At 48.2% G+C, this 21,918-nt stretch overlaps 1 protein-coding gene across 1 annotated transcript in view; it reads right to left on the bottom strand.

Annotated features, from left to right (window-relative positions):
* Positions 1–21,918, bottom strand: part of LOC147121256 (uncharacterized) — a 306,514-nt gene that overhangs the window by 126,859 nt on the left and 157,737 nt on the right. Inside the window, exon 4 of the mRNA XM_085977640.1 lies at positions 21,501–21,565. Coding sequence (XP_085833766.1) covers positions 21,501–21,565 — 65 coding nt within the window. The remainder of the gene's footprint in view (positions 1–21,500; positions 21,566–21,918) is intronic.

Genomic DNA, 21,918 nt, shown 5'->3' with positions numbered 1-21,918 from the left:
TACTCTAAACCTAATGATGATCACTGTCTCCCAAATTCTCTCCCACTGAAACATGCTCCACTTCATTTCCCAGAACTAGATCCAGCACTGCTTCCTTCCTCGTTGGGCTGGAAACATACTGATCAAGAAAGTTCTCCGGTATACATTTCAGGAATTCCTCCCCCTCCATGCCCTTTACACTGTTTATTTTTCCCCAAGCCTCTATTAGGATAATTGAAGTACTCCATTATCACTACTCTATTGCTTTTATATCTTTCTGTATCAGTCAGGTATACCAACTCTACCACATTTTATAGGAGTCTCACGCATGGGATCACAACTCCTAACTGAATATGAAAAATTCACACTCTAAGCAGAGCACCATTTCCAGCCTTCCCCCTCCCTCATTTAATAGTACCCTTGTGGATGTGGCCAATTTCCCAAGTTGTGCTACTGCCACAGGAGAATCACAAGGAACACTCACTGCACAGAAGTTAGGGAGGTGGCAAAGGCTTTAAACTAGAAAGATGGGCAGAGGAATCTACAAGAAATTAAACCAGACTAAATATAAATAAAACAGGAAAGGAGAGCTTAGGAAAGAGTAAAGTAAGGGAGGCCATTGATGGCCAGGGAATAAATAGAGTTATAGAACAGGAGTTTAAAATGATGGTTAAAAATGAAGTGAGAGGAGCTGCTATTAAAAATTAGTTAATCTGTCTGTACATCAAAGCACAAAGTGTCCATAATAAAACAGGGGAGCTGGAGGCAATCATGCGTTGCGAGGAACCAGACATAGTAGGGATTACTAGACATGGCTACAGAAAAATCAGGACTAACAATTAAACATTGCAGGGTATAACATATTTAGAGAAGAGAGAGCGGGGAAAAGGGGAGGTGGAGTAGCTGTACTTATTAGGGATAACATAATGGCAGTAGAAAAAAGTGATGCCGCTGACGTAATAAAACTCACTACGCACTTGGTTTGAGTATAAAGCAAGATGTAACACCTGCCCCTATACCTCCCCCCTCCCCACTGTCCAGGGCCCCAAACACCCCTTCCAGGTGAAACAGCGATTTACTTGTACTTCTCGCAATCTAGTATACTGTATTCGCTGCTCACGATGCGGTCTCCTCTACATTGGGGAGACCAAACGCAGATTGGGTGACCGCTTTGCGGAACACCTCCGTTCAGTCCGTAAGGGTGACCCCGAGCTTCCGGTCGCCTGTCATTTCAATTCACCGCTCCATTCCCACTCGGACCTCACCGTCCTTGGCCTCTTGTACTGTTCCACGGAAGCTCAACGTAAACTCGAGGAACAGCACCTCATCTTCCGATTAGGCACTCTGCAGCCTTCCGGTCTCAATATCGAGTTCAACAATTTCAGATCATAACCTCGGCCCCTATTTCATTTTCACTTATATTTTTCCACTCCTTTCCTTTCCCCCCCCCCCCTTTCCTTTTGTTTCTCTCTCACACCTGGCAGCTATCTTTTGCCCTGCCAGTACACTTTACACCTAATCACAGCCTATTACCATCTCGTCTAGCTTCTAATCTCTTTTACTTCTTTTGGTTCTTTTATTCTTTTGTCCGATCGCAGCCCTGCCTTCGATCTAGTTCCTTTTCTCTCCAGTTTTGAAGAAGGGTCAAACCCGAAACGTCAACTCAAATTTCTCTCCACGGATGTTGCCTGACTTGCTGAGTTTTTCCAGCATTTTCTGTTGTTATTAAGGCTTTAATCAACTTGTTTCAGAACATGGAGGTCTAGTTGTACTTCACTAGTTCCTGTCTTACAAAATGTCCCTGGAAAGCTGGGCCCATGCCCGAGTATTTATACTCCTTGGACGGTGCCACCAGCTGGCCGTCCAGCGTTATTTCATGAGTAGTTTCTTTATGATGCTGAGATTTATAACATTCTTCCTAAAAGATTTGGAAGTCCGATGACTTCCTCTTAACGGATTAGGCGGACCACAAATAGCCGCAGTCTTTTAGATCTTTGTTTATGGCTAGAAGGCACGTCTCCCCGGACCGTGTCAAGGTCCCTGGGCCTCTTGATCCTTACCGGTGGATCGACAGGGCCCATGTTGCCCTGATCGACCCGAGGGAGGCTGGGGAGATCATGACTCCGGGTGCGGGTCCCCACAGGCGCAGAGCTGGCTTCGTCCTGTTTGATAGCGGGGATTGACCGGCGTCCTGGCCTCGGGTGGCCATCCCACGGGGAGCGCTCAGCTCCCCGAGTGGATCCGGTGGGGCAGCCGGCAGATCCCTCGATGTCCCAGGTAGGGCGTCATCTTCGAGGGAGCGCAGTGTCGGCATCATCACCGTGGGACCCTCTATCAGTTGGGTCCGTGGAACCAGCGGGACATGGAGCCAGGTCCCGGAGCGAAATGGTGGACACCCGGCCATCAGGGTACCGCACGTGAGCATACGTGGGATTGACGTCCGTGAGCTCTACCTCGTCGACGAGGGGATCATTTTTAGAAGATCGGACGAATCTTTGGAGCAGCACGGGGCCGGGAGCTGCCAACCATGACGGTAGGGATGTCCCATGAGTGGAGCGACGCTGGAAGTTGAAAGCAGAGGGAAACCGTGAATATTCGTCCACCATAGTAAGTAAGTAGGTGTTTCGCATTGAGGAAGGCAATGGCCCTTTAAAGTCAATGCTGAGTCGCTGCATAGGGTGCATAGCGTGTATGAGCGAGCCATCCGATGGATGGAAGAATTGCGGTTTTAATTCCGCACAAATTCTATAGGAGGAGCATGTTCTTTTCACATCTTCTGTAGAAAATGGGAGATTTTTAGATCGCACAAAGTGCAACATACGGGTAACGCCAGGATGGCATAAGTCAGTATGAAGATCCGCATGAGTCGAAGTTGACATAGAAGAGCAGAATGCCCGCGTGAGGGTATCCGGGGCCACATTCTCTTTGCCGGGTCGATAATATATGCTGTATCCAAAGGCAGCCAATTCCATCCTCCAGAGTTGTATTTTGTTATTCTTGATCTTGTGGCGTACCGATCACAGAAAGGACACAATCCGCTTTTCGGTCCGTAGACTATAAATCAGGCGTCATGCCTTTAAGAAGGATCACACCTTTAAGAAACTCGATCTGCAACATAGTTAAGCCCAGAGCGGGGGAGGAGCAGTCGAAGCTGTGGACTGATTAAAGGCAGTCGGACTTGGTGTAGTCTCTGACACCATTTTTGTGTTCAACACGTGGTCTCAACAATTAAACCTTTTCTGTTGAACCTTTCCGAGTTCAGTGTATTTTGTTAGGAGTACGTAGACTCCTACATTGGTGACCCCGACGCTCAGGACGACTCCTAAGCGTAACCATGGCTGACACAAACGCAGTTTCTGTGAAGCTGCCGGAGTTCTGGGAGAACCTAGCCACCGCCTGGTTCCTTCAAGCCCAATCGCAATTCCGACTCCGCGGCATCACCGCCGACGCAACGATGTACGACTACCTCCTCGCCTCCCTGGGCAGCTCCACAATCACGAAATTCTGGACAACACTACAAAACCCTTCGGAGGAAGGCAAGTACGCACATCTCAAGGCCGCGCTCCTTAAAAAATTCACAGCCTCCCAATTCGTGCACAACTGCCACCTTCTCGACCTCCCGGGCTTCAGTGACTCCACGCCATCAGACTTGCTCTCACACATGCTTGCTCTGACCGACGAGAAACCGCCCGGCTCCCTCTTCCACATGCTCTTTATCCGCCAACTACCCCCCAGCATCCGCCCGGTGATCGTGGCGTCCAGCCTCACGGACCTCAAGGACCTGGCCGATGAAGCCGATAAGCTCCTGTCCGCCGGCTCCAACCACGCCGTCACCCCCGACCTGGCCTCCGCAGCGTCGGCGCGCGCTCCACCCCCTCGCATGGCCACACAGCTCGGCCCCAGGCCCCCACGTCCCCCAAGCCCTCCGACCCAGGGCTACTGCTACTTCCATACCCGGTTCGGCGCACGGGCACGCCGCTGCAGCCATCCCTGCACGTTTCCAACTGCCCCCACACCGGCCTACACGATGGCCGTGGGGCAAGCAGGCGCGCTGCTGTACGTTACGGACAGCGCCTCCGGACGCCGTTTCCTATGCGACACGGGCGCGCAGCGCAGCATCATCCCCGCGTCCGCCCTCGAGATCCAGCGAGGCGGCCGCGGCCCTGCGCTGGCTGCCGCCAACGGCACCGACATCCGGACGTACGGCACCCGCACCGTCACCATCGACCTCGCAGGCCGCCGCTACCACTGGGAGTTTATCACCGCCAAGGTGCTCTCCCCACTCCTCGGTGCGGATTTCCTGTGCGCCCACGGCCTGTTGGTCGACATGCCTCAGCGCCGCCTCGTGGACATGAACACCATGTCACCTATCCCGGGCGCCATGGCCCCCCCCCAACCCGCCGAAATGGCGTGGCATTGCCGCTCCCGCTCAACGGACAACTACTCAGCACTCCTGGCTGAGTTCCCAGCCCTCACCAACCCGACCTTCTCCGCGAAAGTTGCTAAGCATGGGGTAGAACACTTCATCCCCACCACAGGCATATGCCCACGCCCGCAGGCTGGACCCAGCCAAGCTGGAGATCGCGCGGGTCGAGTTCGCCACAATGGAACAGCTCGGCATCATCCGCCGCTCCAACAGCCCCTGGGCCTCCCCACTCCACGTCGTCACCAAACCCGACGGGGGATGGCGCCCCTGCAGGGACTACCGGCGCCTTAACAACGCCACCACGCCGGATCGGTACCCCATACCGCACATTCAAGACTTCTCGGCTAGACTGGCCGGCCGCTCAGTCTTCTCCAAAGTCGACCTGGTGTGCGGTTACCATCGGGTGCCAGTCCACCCCACGGACGTTCCCAAGACAGCCATAATCACCCCTTTTGGGCTATTCGAGTTCCTCCGAATGCCCTTCGGCCTCAAAAACGTGGCCCAGGCCTTCCAGCGGCTCATGGACTCGGTCCTCCGGGACCTGAAGTTCCTCTTTGTCTACCTGGATGACATCCTGGTAGCTAGTTCCTCCAAGCAGGAACACATCGAGCACCTCCGCACCCTGTTCCAGTGGCTCAGTGAGCACGGGCTCATCATCAGCCCAGCCAAGTGCCAATTCGGCCTCAGCAGGATCGAATTCCTTGGCCACCACATCACGCAGGGCGGAGCCATTCCCCTGCCTGCCAAGGTGCAAGCCGTCCAGCAGTTCCCCCGGCCTACCACCATCAAAGGCCTCCAGGAGTTCTTGGGGATGATCAACTTTTACAACTGCTTCATTCCCGGAGCGGCCTCCCTCATGCGGCCCCTATACGAAGCCCTCCGGGGTAAGAAAGACAGAATGGCGATCGAGTGGTCGGCGGACATGTTGACCGCTTTTGACTCGACCAAAAAGGCGCTCGCCGACGCCACCATGCTCGCTCACCCACAGCCCAATGCCAGGGTGGCCCTCACCACGGACGCCTCCGACCACGCGGTCGGCGCCGTGTACGAACAGTGGGTCAACGGGGCCTGGCAACCGCTGGCCTTTTTCAGCCACCAACTGCGCCCACCGGAGGCCAAATACAGCGCCTTTGACCGCGAGCTCCTCGCACTGTACCTGGCAGTCCGCCATTTTAGATTTCTTCTGGAGGGCCGCCCCTTCACCGCGTTTGTCGACCACAAACCCCTGACATTCGCGATGGCAAAATCTGCGGACCCGTGGTCAGCCAGGCAACAATGCCAGCTCGCCGCGGTGTCCGAATTCACCACGGACATCCGGCACGTCTCCGGTCGAGACAACGTGGTGGCCGACTGCCTATCCCGCCCCGCCAGCCACGGCGCCCACCTGGCAGTGGACTATGCTCAACTGGCAGCAGAGCAACGCACCGACCCCGATGTGCTCTCCGCGCCCACAACCCTCCCAGGGCTGCGACTGACTGACGTCGCCTGCGGCCCGTCCGCCGTCACAGTCAAACGCGACACCTCCTTGGCGCAACCCTGCCCCGTAGTCCCGGCGTCCTGGCGAAAACGGGTGTTCGACATCGTCCACGGCCTCTCACACCCCGGCACCCGCGCGTCCATTAGACTGGTGGCCAACCGATTTGTCTGGCGCGGCCTACGCAAAGATGTGCGCATCTGGTCCAGATCCTGCATAGCTTGCCAGCGTGCCAAAATCCACCAGCACGTCAAAGCCCCACTCGAGGAGTTCACCATGCCAGAAAGAAGGTTTGACCACGTCCACATCGACCTCGTCAGCCCCCTGCCGCCATCACAAGGTCACACGCACCTGCTGACAATCGTGGACCGTACCACCCACTGGCCCGAGGCCATTCCACTGACGTCCACCACCACCGCCGACATCGCGAGGGCGTTCATCGGGACCTGGGTCGCTCGGTTCGGCGTCCCCTCCAACATGACGTCGGATAGAGGCCCACAGTTCACCTCTGATCTGTGGGCCGCCATCACCCGAAACCTCGGGGTGGCCGTTCACCGCACCACGGCTTACCACCCCCAAGCCAACGGACTGTGCGAGCGATTCCACAGGTCCATGAAGGCGTCCCTCCGCGTCAGCCTCGAGGACGAGGCTTGGATCGACCGCCTCCCGTGGGTGCTACTTGGCCTACGCTCCACGGTCAAGGAAGACCTGCAAGCCTCGGCGGCGGAATTCATGTACGGCCAGCCGCTGCGCGTACCCGGAGAGTTCCTGCCCACCATCACGACCCCCTGGTCGGCTGACCAGCAACGCCGCGCTTTCGCCAACCGAGCACAACAGTTCACTCCGGTACCCACCGGCCGGCACGGCGAACCAGCAACCCGCGTACCACCTAGCCTGCACATGGCCAAATTTGTTTTCGTGCGCCATGACGCCCACCGAGGACCTCTACGGCCCCCATATGATGGACCCTACAAGGTACTCCAGACGGGGAACAAGTTCTTCCTCCTCCAAGTGGGCGGCAGAACTGACAAGGTGTCAGTCGACCGGCTCAAGCTGGCGCACCTAGAGCCCGACGAACCCGTTCACGTGGGCCAACCCCCACCGCGGGGCAGATCGCCTAAGAGCCTGACGCGTCCGACCGCCCCACTCCCGACACCAACCGCCAAGAGCCGTTCCGGCCGTGCCATCAAGCCACCACGCAGGTTTGTACACTCCCTACTAGCAGATTCTGGGGGCAGCTGTGTGGCGTACCGATCACAGAAAGGACACAATCTGCTTTTCGGTCCGTAGACTATAAATCAGGCGTCATGCCTTTAAGAAGGATCACACCTTTAAGAAACTCAATCTGCAACATAGTTAAGCCCAGAGCGGGGGAGGAGCAGTCGAAGCTGTGGACTGATTAAAGGCAGTCGGACTTGGTGTAGTCTCTGACGCCATTTTTGTGTTCAACATGTGGTCTCAACAATTAAACCTTTTCTGTTGAACCTTTCCGAGTTCAGTATATTTTGTTAGGAGTACGTAGTGCATTTCCGGTTATCCAGCAGAAAGGCAACAGAGCGCTGATCGGTTATAAGTGTGAAATGGTGACGAGCAAGAAAATGACTCCATTTACGTACAGCTTCGATGATGGCCGTAGCCTCCTTCTCGACAGGAGGATAATGGAGCTCGCTACCCTGCAAAGTTCTGGACAGAAATGCAACGGGTCGACCACCTTGATTCAAGGTAGCAGAGATCGCCACATCCGATGCATCGCACTCAACCACGAAAGGAAGTTTTTCATCAATGGAACGAAGCGTGGCTATTTCCAGTTGTCGCTTGAGCAGGTTGAAAGCTGAAATAGCCGTTGCCTCCAATGGAAAAGACTTTGTGTTAAGCAGCGACTGCATCTTGTCAGAGAAGTGGGGCATCCATTTTGCATAATAGGCGAACATGCCGAGTGCCCGATGAAGAGAGCCGAGATTCGTAGGGGGAGGGAGCTCCTGAAGCGGACGAAGTTGCTCTGGGTCCGGTTTGATGACACCATTGCCCACCCAGTAGCCAAGGATGTTGACTGAAGGTACTGATTTCACAGATTTGGACTCATTTAAGGTTAAGTTGCGACGACGGCGAACGTCAAAAAATTTCTGGATATTGGCATCATGCTCCTTCTGGTCATGACCAGCAATGGTGATATTATCCAGATATGGAAAAGTGTCCGTTACATTCTCCTGTTTGACTAGGCTATCCATTGCCCATTGAAAGACGGACACCCCATTGGTGACCCCAAATGGAAGGTGACAAAACTGGTAAAGCCGATCATTGGCCTCAAAGGCCGTATACTTTTTGTCAGAGTCCTTTAGCGGTACTTGATGATATGCGCTCTTTAAATCAAAAGTTGGAATTACCTTGTAGTTGGCAAGGTTATTGACCATGTCATCGATGTGTGGTGGTGGGTAGGCATCCAGGTCGGTATACTGGTTAATAGGTTGCGAGTAATCGATGCAAAGACGTTTCTTGTGTTGCTTGAGAGGATTTTTAACAATGACGACTTGAGCCCGCCAGGAAGATGAACATGGCTCAATGATACCGTCAGCTAGAAAGCGAGAGATTTCTGCCTCGATAAAGGATCGATCATCTTGGCCGAAACGTCGTGATTTAGTGACTATGGGCTTACATCAGGGGGAAAGATTGGCAAACAAGCAGGGCTCATCGAGCGAAGCCGCCGAAAGTGCACAAAACGGTACTTTGGAAATAGTAAGCTCTGGCTTTGACCCTCCAAATTCGAAAGTGAGTCTTTTGTGTTGTTTCTGGAAATCCTGTCCCAGGAGCACATCACTGCATAGGTTCTTGAGCACCCAGAGCCGGGTGGAGAAATAAGTGCGGCCATTGAGAATAAGGTCGACAAGACAAAAGCCGGAAGAATTGGTGGTCAGTGTCGTCAGAGCCATTGCAATTTCCCTGTCCGAGGGGTAAATACGCAGTTTTAACTTACTGACAGCCCGCTCACTAATGAAGCTGTCAGAGCTGCATGAGTCGATTAGTGCACTCAAAATGTGTCCATTTACCGAAACCTTCATGGCAGCATGGGACAGACTTTGAGGAAAAACAGCTGTGATGGGAGGAGGGGCAGTTTTACCCTTGACAGCTGTAACCTTAGTAGTGGTTCTTGGGGGAGGAGCAGTTTCATAGCTAGCAGCTGTAACCTTAGTAGTGGCTCTTGGGGGAGGAGCAGTTTTATAGATAGTAGCTGCAAAACTAACAGGAGCTCTCGACTGGTATACCTTAGAAAGGTGGCCTTTCTTACTAACAGAGGCTCTTGAGTGGCATACCATAGAAAAGTGACTTTTCTTGCTGCAATGATTGCAGGTTGCGTTACGAGCAGGGCAAAATTTCCTATAATGGAACGCACCTCCACAGAAGAAACACTTCCTTCCAGATTGCCAAGATGCCGCTAGGGTGGGGTCGTCATCAGTGAAGGCTTCTAGGGTAGGGTTGTCATCCGCTAAGTTAGAGTCACATCAGTGAGGGCTTCCGCCCGAGACCTATCGAAGGAGTCATTAAAAGTGATAGCAGCAGCCCGTGCACGAGGTAAAAGATTGGTATCTGCATTCCAATTTGCTAAGTCCAGGGAACACGCCTGGTCATAGGCAGCCTGTAACTCGAGGGTTTTATTCTCCAACAGATGCTGGCGTATGAAGGGAGACGTAATTCCATTAATAAAGGAATCGCGAATTAACTCCTTCTGGTACTGCTCAGCTGTGACAGCTTTAAGGTTATAATCCTTGCTGAGCCTGCGAAGCTTTTGAAGGAATTCGTCAAGTGATTCCCCAGGTTGTTGTCGAGTTGTGGCCAATAGATGCCGAGCAAAAATTTTGTTTGGAGCCTTAACATATAGTCGCTGTAATATTAAGATAGCGGAGTCATAGTCTACACAGTCTTCGAAATAGTCAAGCACATGAGGAGATACATAATTGGCAAGTATCTCTCATTTATCAGGAATATTCTCACCACACACCCTGAGGAAGTTGCTGAAGGTACGATACCAGTGTTTCCATACCTTAGCAGTTATAGGTGAATTTGGGTCCGGGTCAAGACGGGCGGGTCTGAGTAGTTTGTCCATGATGGATTGATTTCTACGCTGGAGTTCCCTTCTGCAGTTGAAGTCGTAGCTAACTGTTCCCAAAATCACTCAGAGCGTGGAGTCGATATCAAGTTGATTAAATTGACGTAATAAAACTCACTACAAACTTGGTTTGAGTATAAAGCAAGGCTTTAATCAACTTGTTTCAGAACATGGAGGTCTAGTTGTACTTCACTAGTTCCTGTCTTACAAAATGTCCCTGGCAAGCTGGGCCCGCGCCCGAGTATTTATACTCCTTGGACGGCGCCACCAGCTGGCCGTCCAGCATTATTTCATGAGTAGTTTATTTACGATGATGAGATTTATAACAGTCGCTATCAACAAGACAGAAATAGAATCCATGTGGATAGAGATAAAAGATAATAAAAGATCAATCACACTAATGGGGTACTCTACAGACCACCTAGTAGTGGAATGGAGGTAGAGGAAGAAGTATGCAGACAAATTAGGGAAATGAGTAAAAAACATAGAATAATAATCATGGGGGATTTCAAATACCCAGATATTAATTGGACAGAAGAGGTAGGTAAAGGGGATAAGGGAATAGAGTTCCTACAATGTGTACAGGACTCCTTTCTAACCCAATATGTAAGAAGCCCAACAAGGGAGGATTTGCTATTGGATCTAGTAATGGGGAATGAACCAGAGCAGATGAGAAATAAAAGTAGGAGAACATCTAGGCAATAGTGACCATAATATAATACGCTTTAAGATGATAATAGAGAAGGACATAGATATGACTAAGACCAGGGCAATAGATTAGAGAAAAGTTGATTTTGAGGGGCTGAGAATAGAACTTGGGAAAATAAAATGGACAACGGTATTGGCAAACAACGATGTAGAAAAGCAATGGGAACATTTAAACCGATGTTCAACAGAGTCCAGGAAAAATATATTCCGCTAATAAATAAGAACAAGCTGAACACTAATGAGACACCGTGGATGAATAAAGCCATAATGGAAAAATTGAGGGTAAGGAAAGAGGCATACATTAAATACATGGACAACAGGGGAGAGCATGATGAGGGAGAATATGAAGGGATTAGGAGAGAAGTCAAAAAACAATTACGAAGGCAAAGAGGAACTATGAAATTAAATTATCAGGGAACATAAAACAAAATAGTAAAATATTTTACAGGCACATAAATAAAAAAGGGAAGGTCAGAATGGGAATAGGGCCACTAAGTGATGGACAGGACAATACCATAGGCAGCAATAGAGAAATGGCAGAGATATTAAATAATGACTTTGCTTTAGTCTTTACCAGGGAGATAGAACAGGTAGAGATGACATCGGATGATGAGATTAGTAATGAGTTAACTGCATTTAAAATAAAATGAGGAGCTGTACTAAATAAACTAATGAAACTCAAAGAGGATAAAACCCCTGGTGCGGACAGATTACATCCGCGCATTTTAAAAGAATCTAGGGAAGAGCTAGCAGAGGCATCACTACACATATTTAGTAATTCGTTAGAAAAAGGTGTAGTGCCAGAGGACTGGCAGATAGCTAACTTAATACCTATATTTAAGAAGGGAGATAGAACATGTCCAGGGAACTATAGGCCAGTCAGCTTAACATTGGTGGTAGGAAAAATAATGGAATCCCTACTAAAGAAGAAAATAGAAGAACATCTAGAAATGAAAAACATAATAATAAATAGTCAGCATGGATTTCAAAAGGGAAAATCTTGCTTGACCAACCTCATTGAATTTTTTGAAGAGGTTACTGAGAGAGTAGACAAGAATAAAGCAGCAGATGTAATTTATCTAGATTTTCAAAAGGCCTTCGATAAGGTACCATATCATAGACTAATGAATAATGTCAGGGAATGCAGAGTCGGAGGACAAGTAGCAGAATGGATAGCTAGCTGGCTTCAGGACAGAAAGCAGAGAGTAGGGGTAAAGGGTAGCTATTCAGAGTGGCAGAAGGTGGGAAGTGGTGTTCCACAAGGATCAGTGCTGGGACCACTGTTGTTCACAATTTATATTAACGATTTAGACCTTGGAATCAAAAACACAATTTCTAAATTTGTAGCCGACACCAAATTGGGGGGGGTAGCCAATACTGAGGAGGACTGCAACAAATTACAAGAAGACATTAATAAACTTGCAGAATAGGCATATAATTGGCAAATGTGAGGTATTACATTTTGGTAAGAAAAATAGGGAGGTCGCATATTACTTGGAAAATAAGAATCTAAATGGGGTAGAGGAACAAAGGGATCTAAGAGTACAAATACACAAATCACTAAAAGTATCGACACAGGTTAACAAGGCCATAAAAAAGCAAACCAAGCACTAGGGTTTATTTCTAGAGGGATAGAATTGAAAAGTAGTGAAGTTATGCTAAACTTGTATCGAACCTTGGTTAGACCAGAGTTGGAGTACTGCGTGCAATTCTGGTCGCCATATTATAAAAAGGATATAGAGGCACTGGAGAGGGTGCAGAGAAGATTTACAAGGATGATACCAGAAATGTGAGGTTATACCTATCAGGAAAGGATGAACAGGCTTCGTCTCTTTTCTCTTGAAAAGAGAAAGCTGAGGGGTGACCGAATAGAGGTCTTTAAAATCATGAAAGGTTTTGATAGAGTAGATACAGAGAGAGTGTTTCCACTTGTGGGGAAGAGCAAAACTAGAGGCCATCAATATAAGATAGTCACCAAAAAAATCGAATAGGGAATTCAGATGAAACTTCTTTACCCAGAGAGTGGTGAGAATGTGGAACTCGCTACCACAGGAAGTGGTTGAAGCGAATATTATAGATTAATTTAAGGGGCGCTTAGATAAGCATATGAGGGAGAAAGGAATAGAGGGTTATGCTGATAGATTTAGCTGAGGAAAGACAGGAGGAGACTCAAGTGGAGCATAAACACCAGCATGGACTGGCTGGGCCGAATGGCCTGTTTCTGCGCTGTATATCCTATGTAATCCTATGTAAGTTGAAGGTTGACAAAGGATAATGTAGAGAAAAATCATATTCATCACATACGTATTACATATTTGGAAAATAAAATAACTCTATTTCTGTTTAATTATGGGTTTGGACAGGGTACAGTCTGAAACTACCTACCTTCTTTGATGACAATACAAGTAACTAGGATGTTCACTCGCAACAACATCAACTTGCAGTTACAGTATATAGCACCTTTAGCTTGGTAAAACATCCCAAGGCGCTTCACAGGAGCATTGTCAAATAGTATTTGACAAAAAATTGTTTGCATCAGTAATTTTTAGATTGAGAGGCAATAGACAGACAACATAAGAAACAGAGGTTCTCTTAACTGAAATGGGGGCTAAATGACACTGTCCCAATCTCTTACCAACACAAGCGCACACACACGCACACACAGTCATATTACAGAGCTCTCCCTTACCTGGCTGCCCATGTGGTCCAGGTATTAATACCTTTGCTTAAATACACAAATGTTGACAATGGAGCATGTGAAAGTATGCGCCTGCTTGTTCTGGTGCTCAGCTAGCACCTGGATGGGAAGTTTCGCCAATTATATCATTAGCTAATATTTAAGTTAATATCCACAGTCCACTAACCTTGCAGTTTGTCATCTTGTTGAAATAACTGGTTTTGGTTTTAACCCAGGGAATATAGTATTTGCAAAGACGATGATTTACTTAATACTACAGACCACAGGCACACTGAGGAAACAGAAGCCTATATAGTACCTACATGCTATAGGGTTAAATGGCCACACCCTGCATTCAAAAAAGAGAGCAACAGCAGAACACTTTTGCTATCCAGACACTGGGCGTTCTGAATCCTTGAGGGGGTGAATGGCCTACTCCTGTTCCTATGTTGACATGGTGCATGGTACTCTGATGAAAGCCGACTAAATAACCCACTCATACCAAGGAAACTGATTGTTGTTGTCAATGTCATATCCATGCAGCAAAATACAGCTTGCAGTTAACAACACATAGATGTATTTTTAAGCCAAGTCTGCTATTTTCTGAGCAATAAGTCAACATAAAAATCTTCATACCTTCATCATGCTTCAGTGTGAAATGTGCTTTCAGCATCCTCACATGTTTTGGATTTGCTAATTCTTCTGAATCAGTACTTACAGTGTCATCAGGCAATTAATGTAATTAATTGACATAACATTTGACTTCTTGAGTATTCAGTGCCATCTTTAGCTGATATTAGACAATAAAACAACCGTGTTCAGTGTACCTCATTAAAAATGGCCAATTGGGGCAAACAATAAGTTTAGATCAGTGTTACATTTGGCCAGAAGCTTTGTATAAAAGTACAGGACAATGACAACAACTTGCATTTCTAAAGTACTCCTCGCGGGCAGAGAGAACTAGCCAGGGAATTCCAAAGGACATAAGTGTAGTGGCTGAACAAGCAAGCATCAATGATGGAGTGCAGGAAGCAGGAGACATAATAATAGTAATAATAAATATTAACAATAATAAATGTTAGAGGAGCAGAGGATGCATGTGGGCAGGTAAGGCAGGAGGAGATCACTAAGGTAGGATGGGGCAAGACAGGGAGTCAGTGAAGCTTGGAGAGGATGGGGGTGATGGGAATACAGGACCTTGTGCAGGTGAGGATGCAGGCTCTGGCCAGCTGGAAGAATGCTGGAGAAGTTGGGTTTTAGGATAATCGAGTTAGAGACTATGGTTTTAGCGGTGATTGGACAGAAGTGGGCAATGTAGTGGAGCTGGAAGAATATGATCTTGATAACAGAGTAGATATGGAGAGTGTTCTGGACATTATGTGGACATTATGGACATTTTACATGCAGATAACACCCTCTGGTGGTAGCTATCGTATTGCAGTGACATTCTGGACATTTTTACATGCAGTAGCACCCTCTGGTGGTGGTTATTGTGTTAGCAGTGTGTTTGTATGAAACAGAGGTCATTTGATCTTTGTTCCTTTCTTCCTGTGAGAGGTCATTTGACCTTCGTACCTTTCTTCCTGTGTAACCCAGGAAGTAGAATCCCAGGAAGTAGAATTCCAGGAAGAACCTGGCAGTAATGGAGGATTCCATAAGGGATTCACAATCCAATGTAATCTGATTTCATATGTTAGGCCAAGCGCAATATCTGTGAGTATCTTTGTTTGTTAGCATAATAGCAACGTTGTCAGAGTAGTATTTTGACAATAATATAGAGTCATAGAGTCATAGAGTTATACAGCACGGATAGAGGCCCTTCGGCCCATCGTGTCCGCGCCGGCCATCAAGCCCTGTCTAATCTAATCCCATATTCCAGCATTCGGTCCGTAGCCTTGTATGCTATGGCATTTCAAGTGCTCATCCAAATGCTTCTTAAATGTTGTGAGGGTTCCTGCCTCCACAACCCTTTCAGGCAGTGAGTTCCAGACTCCAACCACCCTCTGGGTGAAAAAGTTCTTTCTCAAATCCCCTCTAAACCTCCCGCCCTTTACCTTGAATCTATGCCCCCTAGTTATTGACCCTTCTACTAAGGGAAAAAGCTCCTCAGCATCCATCCTATCTATGCCCCTCATAATTTTGTACACCTCAATCATGTCCCCCCTCAGCCTCCCCTGCTCCAAGGAAAACAAACCCAATCTGCCCAGTCTCTCTTCATAGCTGAAGCGCTCCAGCCCTGGTAACATCCTGGTGAACCTCCTCTGCACCCTCTCTAACGCGATCACATCCTTCCTGTAGTGTGGCGACCAGAACTGCACACAGTATTCCAGCTGTGGCCTAACCAGTGTTTTATACAGCTCCATCATAACCTCCTTGCTCTTATATTCAATGCCTTGGCTAATGAAGGCAAGTATCCCATATGCCTTTTTTACCACCTTATCCACCTGTTCCGCCGCCTTCAGGGATCTGTGTACTTGCACACCCAGATCCCTCTGACCCTCCGTCTTGCCTAGGGTCTTACCATTCATTGTGTATTCCCTTGCCTTGTTAGTCCCCCCAAAGTGCATCACCTCGCACTTTTCCGGGTTAAATTCCATTTGCCACTGTTCCACCCATCTGACCAACCCATCTATATCGTCCTGCAGACTGAGGCTACCCTCCTCGCTATTTACCACCCTACCAATTTTTGTATCATCCGCGAACTTACTGATCATACCTTTTACATTCATATCCAAGTCATTAATGTAGACCACAAACAGCAAGGGACCCAGCACCGATCCCTGTGGTACCCCACTGGCCACAGGCTTCCAGTCACAAAAACAACCTTCGACCATTACCCTCTGCCTTCTGCCACTAAGCCAGTTTTGTATCCAATGTGCCAAGGCACCCTGGATTCCATGGGCTCTTACCTTCTTGACCAGTCTCCTGTGTGGGACTTTATCGAAGGCCTTACTGAAATCCATGTATACCACATCCACTGCATTACCCTCATCCACACACCTAGTCACCCCCTCAAAAAATTCAATCAAATTAGTCAGACATGATCTTCCCTTGACAAAGCCATGTTGACTATCCCTGATTAATCCTTGCCTCTCCACGTGGAGACAAATTTTGTCTCTCAGAATTTTTTCCAATATGTTTATAAAAGGTTAATATTTGATAGTTACAGAAGTGAGTCCAAATGTTAGTTAGTTATACAATTAGTCTATTCTACTGTTGTAAATATGTTTATATCTTATGTAATATCGAATGTATAGTATTCAGTTTAGGTACAAAACATACTTTATCTTTGTTTACAGTTTCACAAATTTGTTCAAGGAAAGGCTTCAAACAGCAAACGGCTTCACGAAGAATTATTTTGAATAAGTGTTTAACTTGCTGGATAACTAGATAGGAGCACGGCTAGCATGGCCAGTACAGTGAAAAGATAGCAATATGGCTAGCTGTGAAGAGCAGAGCAGGAGGAACCCAGTGTAAGCCTTAACCTCGTAGAGCACACCTACCTCACATCAACATGTCAGAAGATAATAACGAAAATGCTTTGTAGCGAGGAGAAGACCTTAAACAGGCAGACGAAACTGTAGAAGGTGACAATCGGTCTATAAGCTCCGGTTACGTCAGATCGCAAGCTGGTTCACGGTCATCAGGTGGTTCTAGAGTAAGCGTGACCATCGCCAGAACACGAGCTAAGCTAGTGGCAGCTCAAGCCAGAGGTGCGCATGCGAACAGTGAAATAGAAATAAAGTAGAAAGTAAGCTGAATCCCAAGCCGAACAGGCCCGACTCCAAGCTGAATCACAAGCCGAACAGGCCCAACTCCAAGCCGAACAGGCCCGACTCCAAGCTGAATTCCAAGCCGAACAGACCCATCACCAAGTTGAACGCCAAGCCGAACAGGCCCGTCACCAAGTTGAACGCCAGGCTGAACAGGCCCGCCTCCAAGCCACATTAGACGCTCTGCAGCAACAAAAAGAGATAGATGCTGCATTAGCCGAGACACAAGTATTCGAGGCAATTTTGGAGGGAGCTGATTCCGAGACAGCTTACAAACCTTTAATACCAATTTCGTGGCAGAGTCCACGACAGCGCACCATAGACTACGTGAGCGACCATGCCGACATACAGTTTACAGGAGAAAGGGATGAAGGCCCGCACATCTCTACCGACGCAAGCACTTCGTATAACATGCCACAAGTTGCCAATCAAGGTCAAAGCAGACGGCGTGCCTCAAGCCACAGAGTCTCCCCCAGCAGAACGGAAGACACGGTGCAGAGGAATAGGATGCCGAATAGAGAAAGTCAGAGGCAAATCCCCTCTCGGTTCCTTGAGACCCCCAACAGAGCCCCTAGCCAAGGCAACCCTGGCACAGGTCCCAGCACCTACGACCTCACCAAATACCTTGCATGCACCCAGCTGGTGACTTCGGGGTTAATTAAGTTTGATGACAGGCCGGAGAATTATCGGGCTTGGAAGTCCTGCTTCCACGATGCCATATCGGGCTTAGACCTGTCGGCAGGAGAAGAGCTCGGCCTCCTTATCAAATGGCTCGGCCCAGAGTCCGCCGGACAGGCCTGCAGGATAAAAGCGGCCAATGTGGGACAGCTGCCAGAGGGGTTGAAGAAGGCTTGGGCGAGGCTGGAAGAAAACTACGGCTCACCTGAAGCCATTGACAGGGCTCTCTTTGACAGGTTGGAGAACTTTCCGAGGTTGACGAGTAAGGAACCCCAGAAGCTCCGCGACCTTGGAGATCTGCTGTCAGAACTCGAAGCCGCAAAGCAGGATGGCTACCTACCCGGTCTATCGTACTTAGACACTTCCAGAGGGGTAAGTCCCATCATTGAGAAGCTTCCATTTAACCTGCAGGAGAAGTGGATAACGTTTGGCTCAAAGTTCAAGCTAAAGCACAACGTGGCGTTCCCACCATTCTCTGCGTTCGTTAAATTCATCCGTAAAGAAGCCAAAGCCAGGAACGACCCCAGCTTCAACTTCTTCTCCCACCCAGCACTTGCCAGAAGAGACAAGTTCGACAGACATGGAAAGACACCAATATCTGTCCACAAAATACAAGTGTCCTCAACTGAGCACACGATTCAGAAGAAACCTGAGGATATGAGCAAACAATGCCCTATCCACAACAAGCCACATCCTTTAAAGAAGTGCAGAGGCTTCAGGGAGATGTCCCTGGAAGAACGGAAACAATACCTCAAAGAGAACTTTATATGTTTCAAGTGCTGCTCTTCTACGAGCCATCTCGCCAAGAACTGCAAGGTAGATGCAAAATGCACAGAAGACAAAAGTGATCGGCACGTTTCAGCATTACACCCAGGCCCAGCTCCTTGGGAGTCAGAGTCGCCTCCTCCCGCTTCAGAGCACGGCGGGGAGAGAGAGGGAGCTGCCAGTCCGGAGATTACATCCAGGTGCACCGAGGTGTGTGGAGAAGGAGTGAGTGCAAGAGCATGCTCCAAGATATGCCTCGTTAATGTGTACCCTGTAGGACGTCGCACACTAGAGAACAAGCCATCTCAGGTGAGCACACTCAAGACTTCCATCTTGGAGAATGGTCGTCCAAGCTACCTTACCCCATGCAGTAGTCAGATCCAAGTGACAGAGAAGTTCAGTCATACGGCTCAGCCTCAGAAAACCCCAGCGCTGATCTCTGCAGACAGCGCACAGATGATGCTCACTGGAGAGAACCCGGGTCAGTCAGTCTTCTGTCGCACCGCCAACGACCACAAACTTGCTCCATCGATCGACGACATGAGGTTCCTCCAGATTATGGACAATGAGGTCTCTCGTGACAGCTCTAACAGCTGGGTTGCACCCTTACCCTTCCGGAACCCCAGACGACGGCTGCCAAACAGGGGGTATGCCTATAATCGTCTTAACTCACTCCGTCGCACACTGGAGAAGAAGCCAGAGATGAAAGCACACTTCCTAGAATTTGTCAAGAAAATGCTTGTCAACGATCATGCAGAGATAGCTCCTCCACTCCAGGAAGGCCAAGAGTGTTGGTACCTCCCTTCCTTCGGAGTCTATCACCCCAAAAAGCCAGAACAGATCCGCGTGGTGTTTGACTCCAGTGCACCATTTCAGGGAGTCTCTCTCAATGACGTACTCCACACAGGGCCCGATCTTAACAACAGCCTCTTGGGGGTGCTCATGAGATTCAGGAAAGAACCCGTCGCCATCACTGCCGATATCCAGCACATGTTTCATTGCTTCATGGTGAGAGAAGGCCACAGAGACTTCCTCCGCTTCCTGTGGTATCGGGACAATGACCCCAATAGATACATTGTGGACTACAGAATGCGTGTCCATGTCTTTGGGAATAGCCCATCCCCTGCTGTCGCCATATACGGACTAAGGAGGGCTGCCAAGGAAGAAGACGACGACTTTGGCAGTGATGTGAGAGGGTTCATCGAACGAGAGTTCTATGTCGACGATGCACTGAAGTCATTCCCGACCGAAGCAGAGGCCATCAGTACCCTCGGACGAGCCCAGGAACTACTTGCACTATCCAACCTCAGGCTGCATAAGATAGCCTCTAACAGACCAGCAGTGATGGAGGCATTCCCCCCTGAATATCGTGCTAAGGACGTCAAGGACCTAGATCTCTTCACTGATGACAACCCCCTACAGCGTAGCCTAGGGGTGCCGTGGAACATAGCAACAGACACGTTCACATTCCAAGTCTTAGACATCAAGAAACCCTTCACACATAGAGGAGTGCTCTCTACAGTCAACAGCCTATACGACCCTCAGCTTCTTAGCCCCTGTCACCATACAAGGCAGGCTGCTCCTCAGGGAACTCTCCACATGCGCTGAAGAGTGGGACAGGTGGAGAGACTCACGCCAAGACTTACAGGAGATCCGAATACCTCGCTGCTATTCGTCTTTCTCTCCCTTAAATGCCCAATTCAAAGAGCTTTGTGTCTTTGCAGATGCATCCGCTAAGGCCATTGCAAGCGTGGCTTATCTGAAGGTCACCACTCAAGATGGACAAAGCAAAATCGACTTCATCTTTGATAGAGGCAAGTTGGCGCCCCAGCCAGACCTCACCATACCCAGATTGGAACTGTGTGTAGCAGAACGCAACCTACCCCCTCACAGCAGTCTATGGAAGCTGCATCCTATCATCGACACCGACGGACCGTCTCCAAGGTGGTTCTTCTTTTGTCGCCAGAGGACTCCAGTGACAAGTAGAGTTCGGACTATGTGGAGTCGTTAATGACCCCAGACGGGGAGTGTTCTGGACATTATGTGGACATTATGGACATTTTACATGCAGATAACACCCTCTGGTGGTAGCTATCGTATTGCAGTGACATTCTGTACATTTTTACATGCAGTAGCACCCTCTGGTGGTGGTTATTGTGTTAGCATTGTGTTTGTATGAAACAGAGGTCATTTGACCTTTGTTCCTTTCTTCCTGTGTGAGGTCATTTGACCTTTGTTCCTTTCTTCCTGTGAGAGGTCATTTGACCTTCGTACCTTTCTTCCTGTGTAACCCAGGAAGTAGAATCCCAGGAAGTAGAATTCCAGGAAGAACCTGGCAGTAATGGGGGATTCCATAAGGGATTCACAATCCAATGTAATCTGATTTCATATGTTAGGCCAAGCGCAATATCTGTGAATATCTTTGTTTGTTAGCATAATAGCAATGTTGTCAGAGTAGTATTTTGACAATAATATGTTTATAAAAGGTTAATATTTGATAGTTACAGAAGTGAGTCCAAATGTTAGTTAGTTATACAATTAGTCTATTCTACTGTTGTAAATATGTTTATATCTTATGTAATATCGAATGTATAGTACTCAGTTTATGCACAAAACATACTTTATCTTTGTTTACAGTTTCACAAATTTGTTCAAGTAAAGGCTTCAAACAGCAAACGGCTTCACGAAGAATTATTTTGAATAAGTGTTTAACTTGCTGGATAACTAGATAGGAGCACGTCTAGCATGGCCAGCATAGAGAGGAAGCTAAGATCAGAGTCAAACAGTACTCCAAGGAACTTGGTATATCCAAATGATATGGTCAGACTGACTATGCATTTATCTGGAGTCACTTCTGCTACAACAGATTGAAAAATGCAACAGATCAAATTATTAATTACAATTTACTTTAGACTTACAATTGTTTGCTGTTTACACTCAGTTCACCATTAATTGGAATCAAAGAACCTCGGCTGTTTCGAAGCTGGAAAACAAAATGTTTAACAATATGTAGCACACCTAATGGCTAGAAATGTTTATATTTTTGGAAACAGCAAGGTGCCCGGGGGAGAAGTAACCAGCCAAACTTTGATTTGCCCTTTGACAGCCATAAGCAGAAAGTAAATATAAAATGTTTGCTGAGGTGACTATCTGCATTCAAGTTGCTATTTTCTTCAGTTAACAAGAACATTGTGGAGACATGATTTGTAAATTCATCCATGCAGTAAATTCACTTTTCTAATTTTCTTAAATTATCTTCTACCAGAGCCAGCTGTAGTCCTGTTCCATTCAAGGTACAACTTATTCTGTAGTCAGGCCTTCTTCATTGCAACTTAA

This window comes from Somniosus microcephalus, chromosome 3, assembly GCF_052327205.1.
Source record: "Somniosus microcephalus isolate GS21.2 chromosome 3, FLI_Smic_1.0, whole genome shotgun sequence".
NCBI lineage: Eukaryota > Metazoa > Chordata > Chondrichthyes > Squaliformes > Somniosidae > Somniosus > Somniosus microcephalus.
The sequence above is the reverse complement of the archived record's forward strand: the minus strand, read 5'-3'. Positions and strand labels throughout refer to the sequence as shown.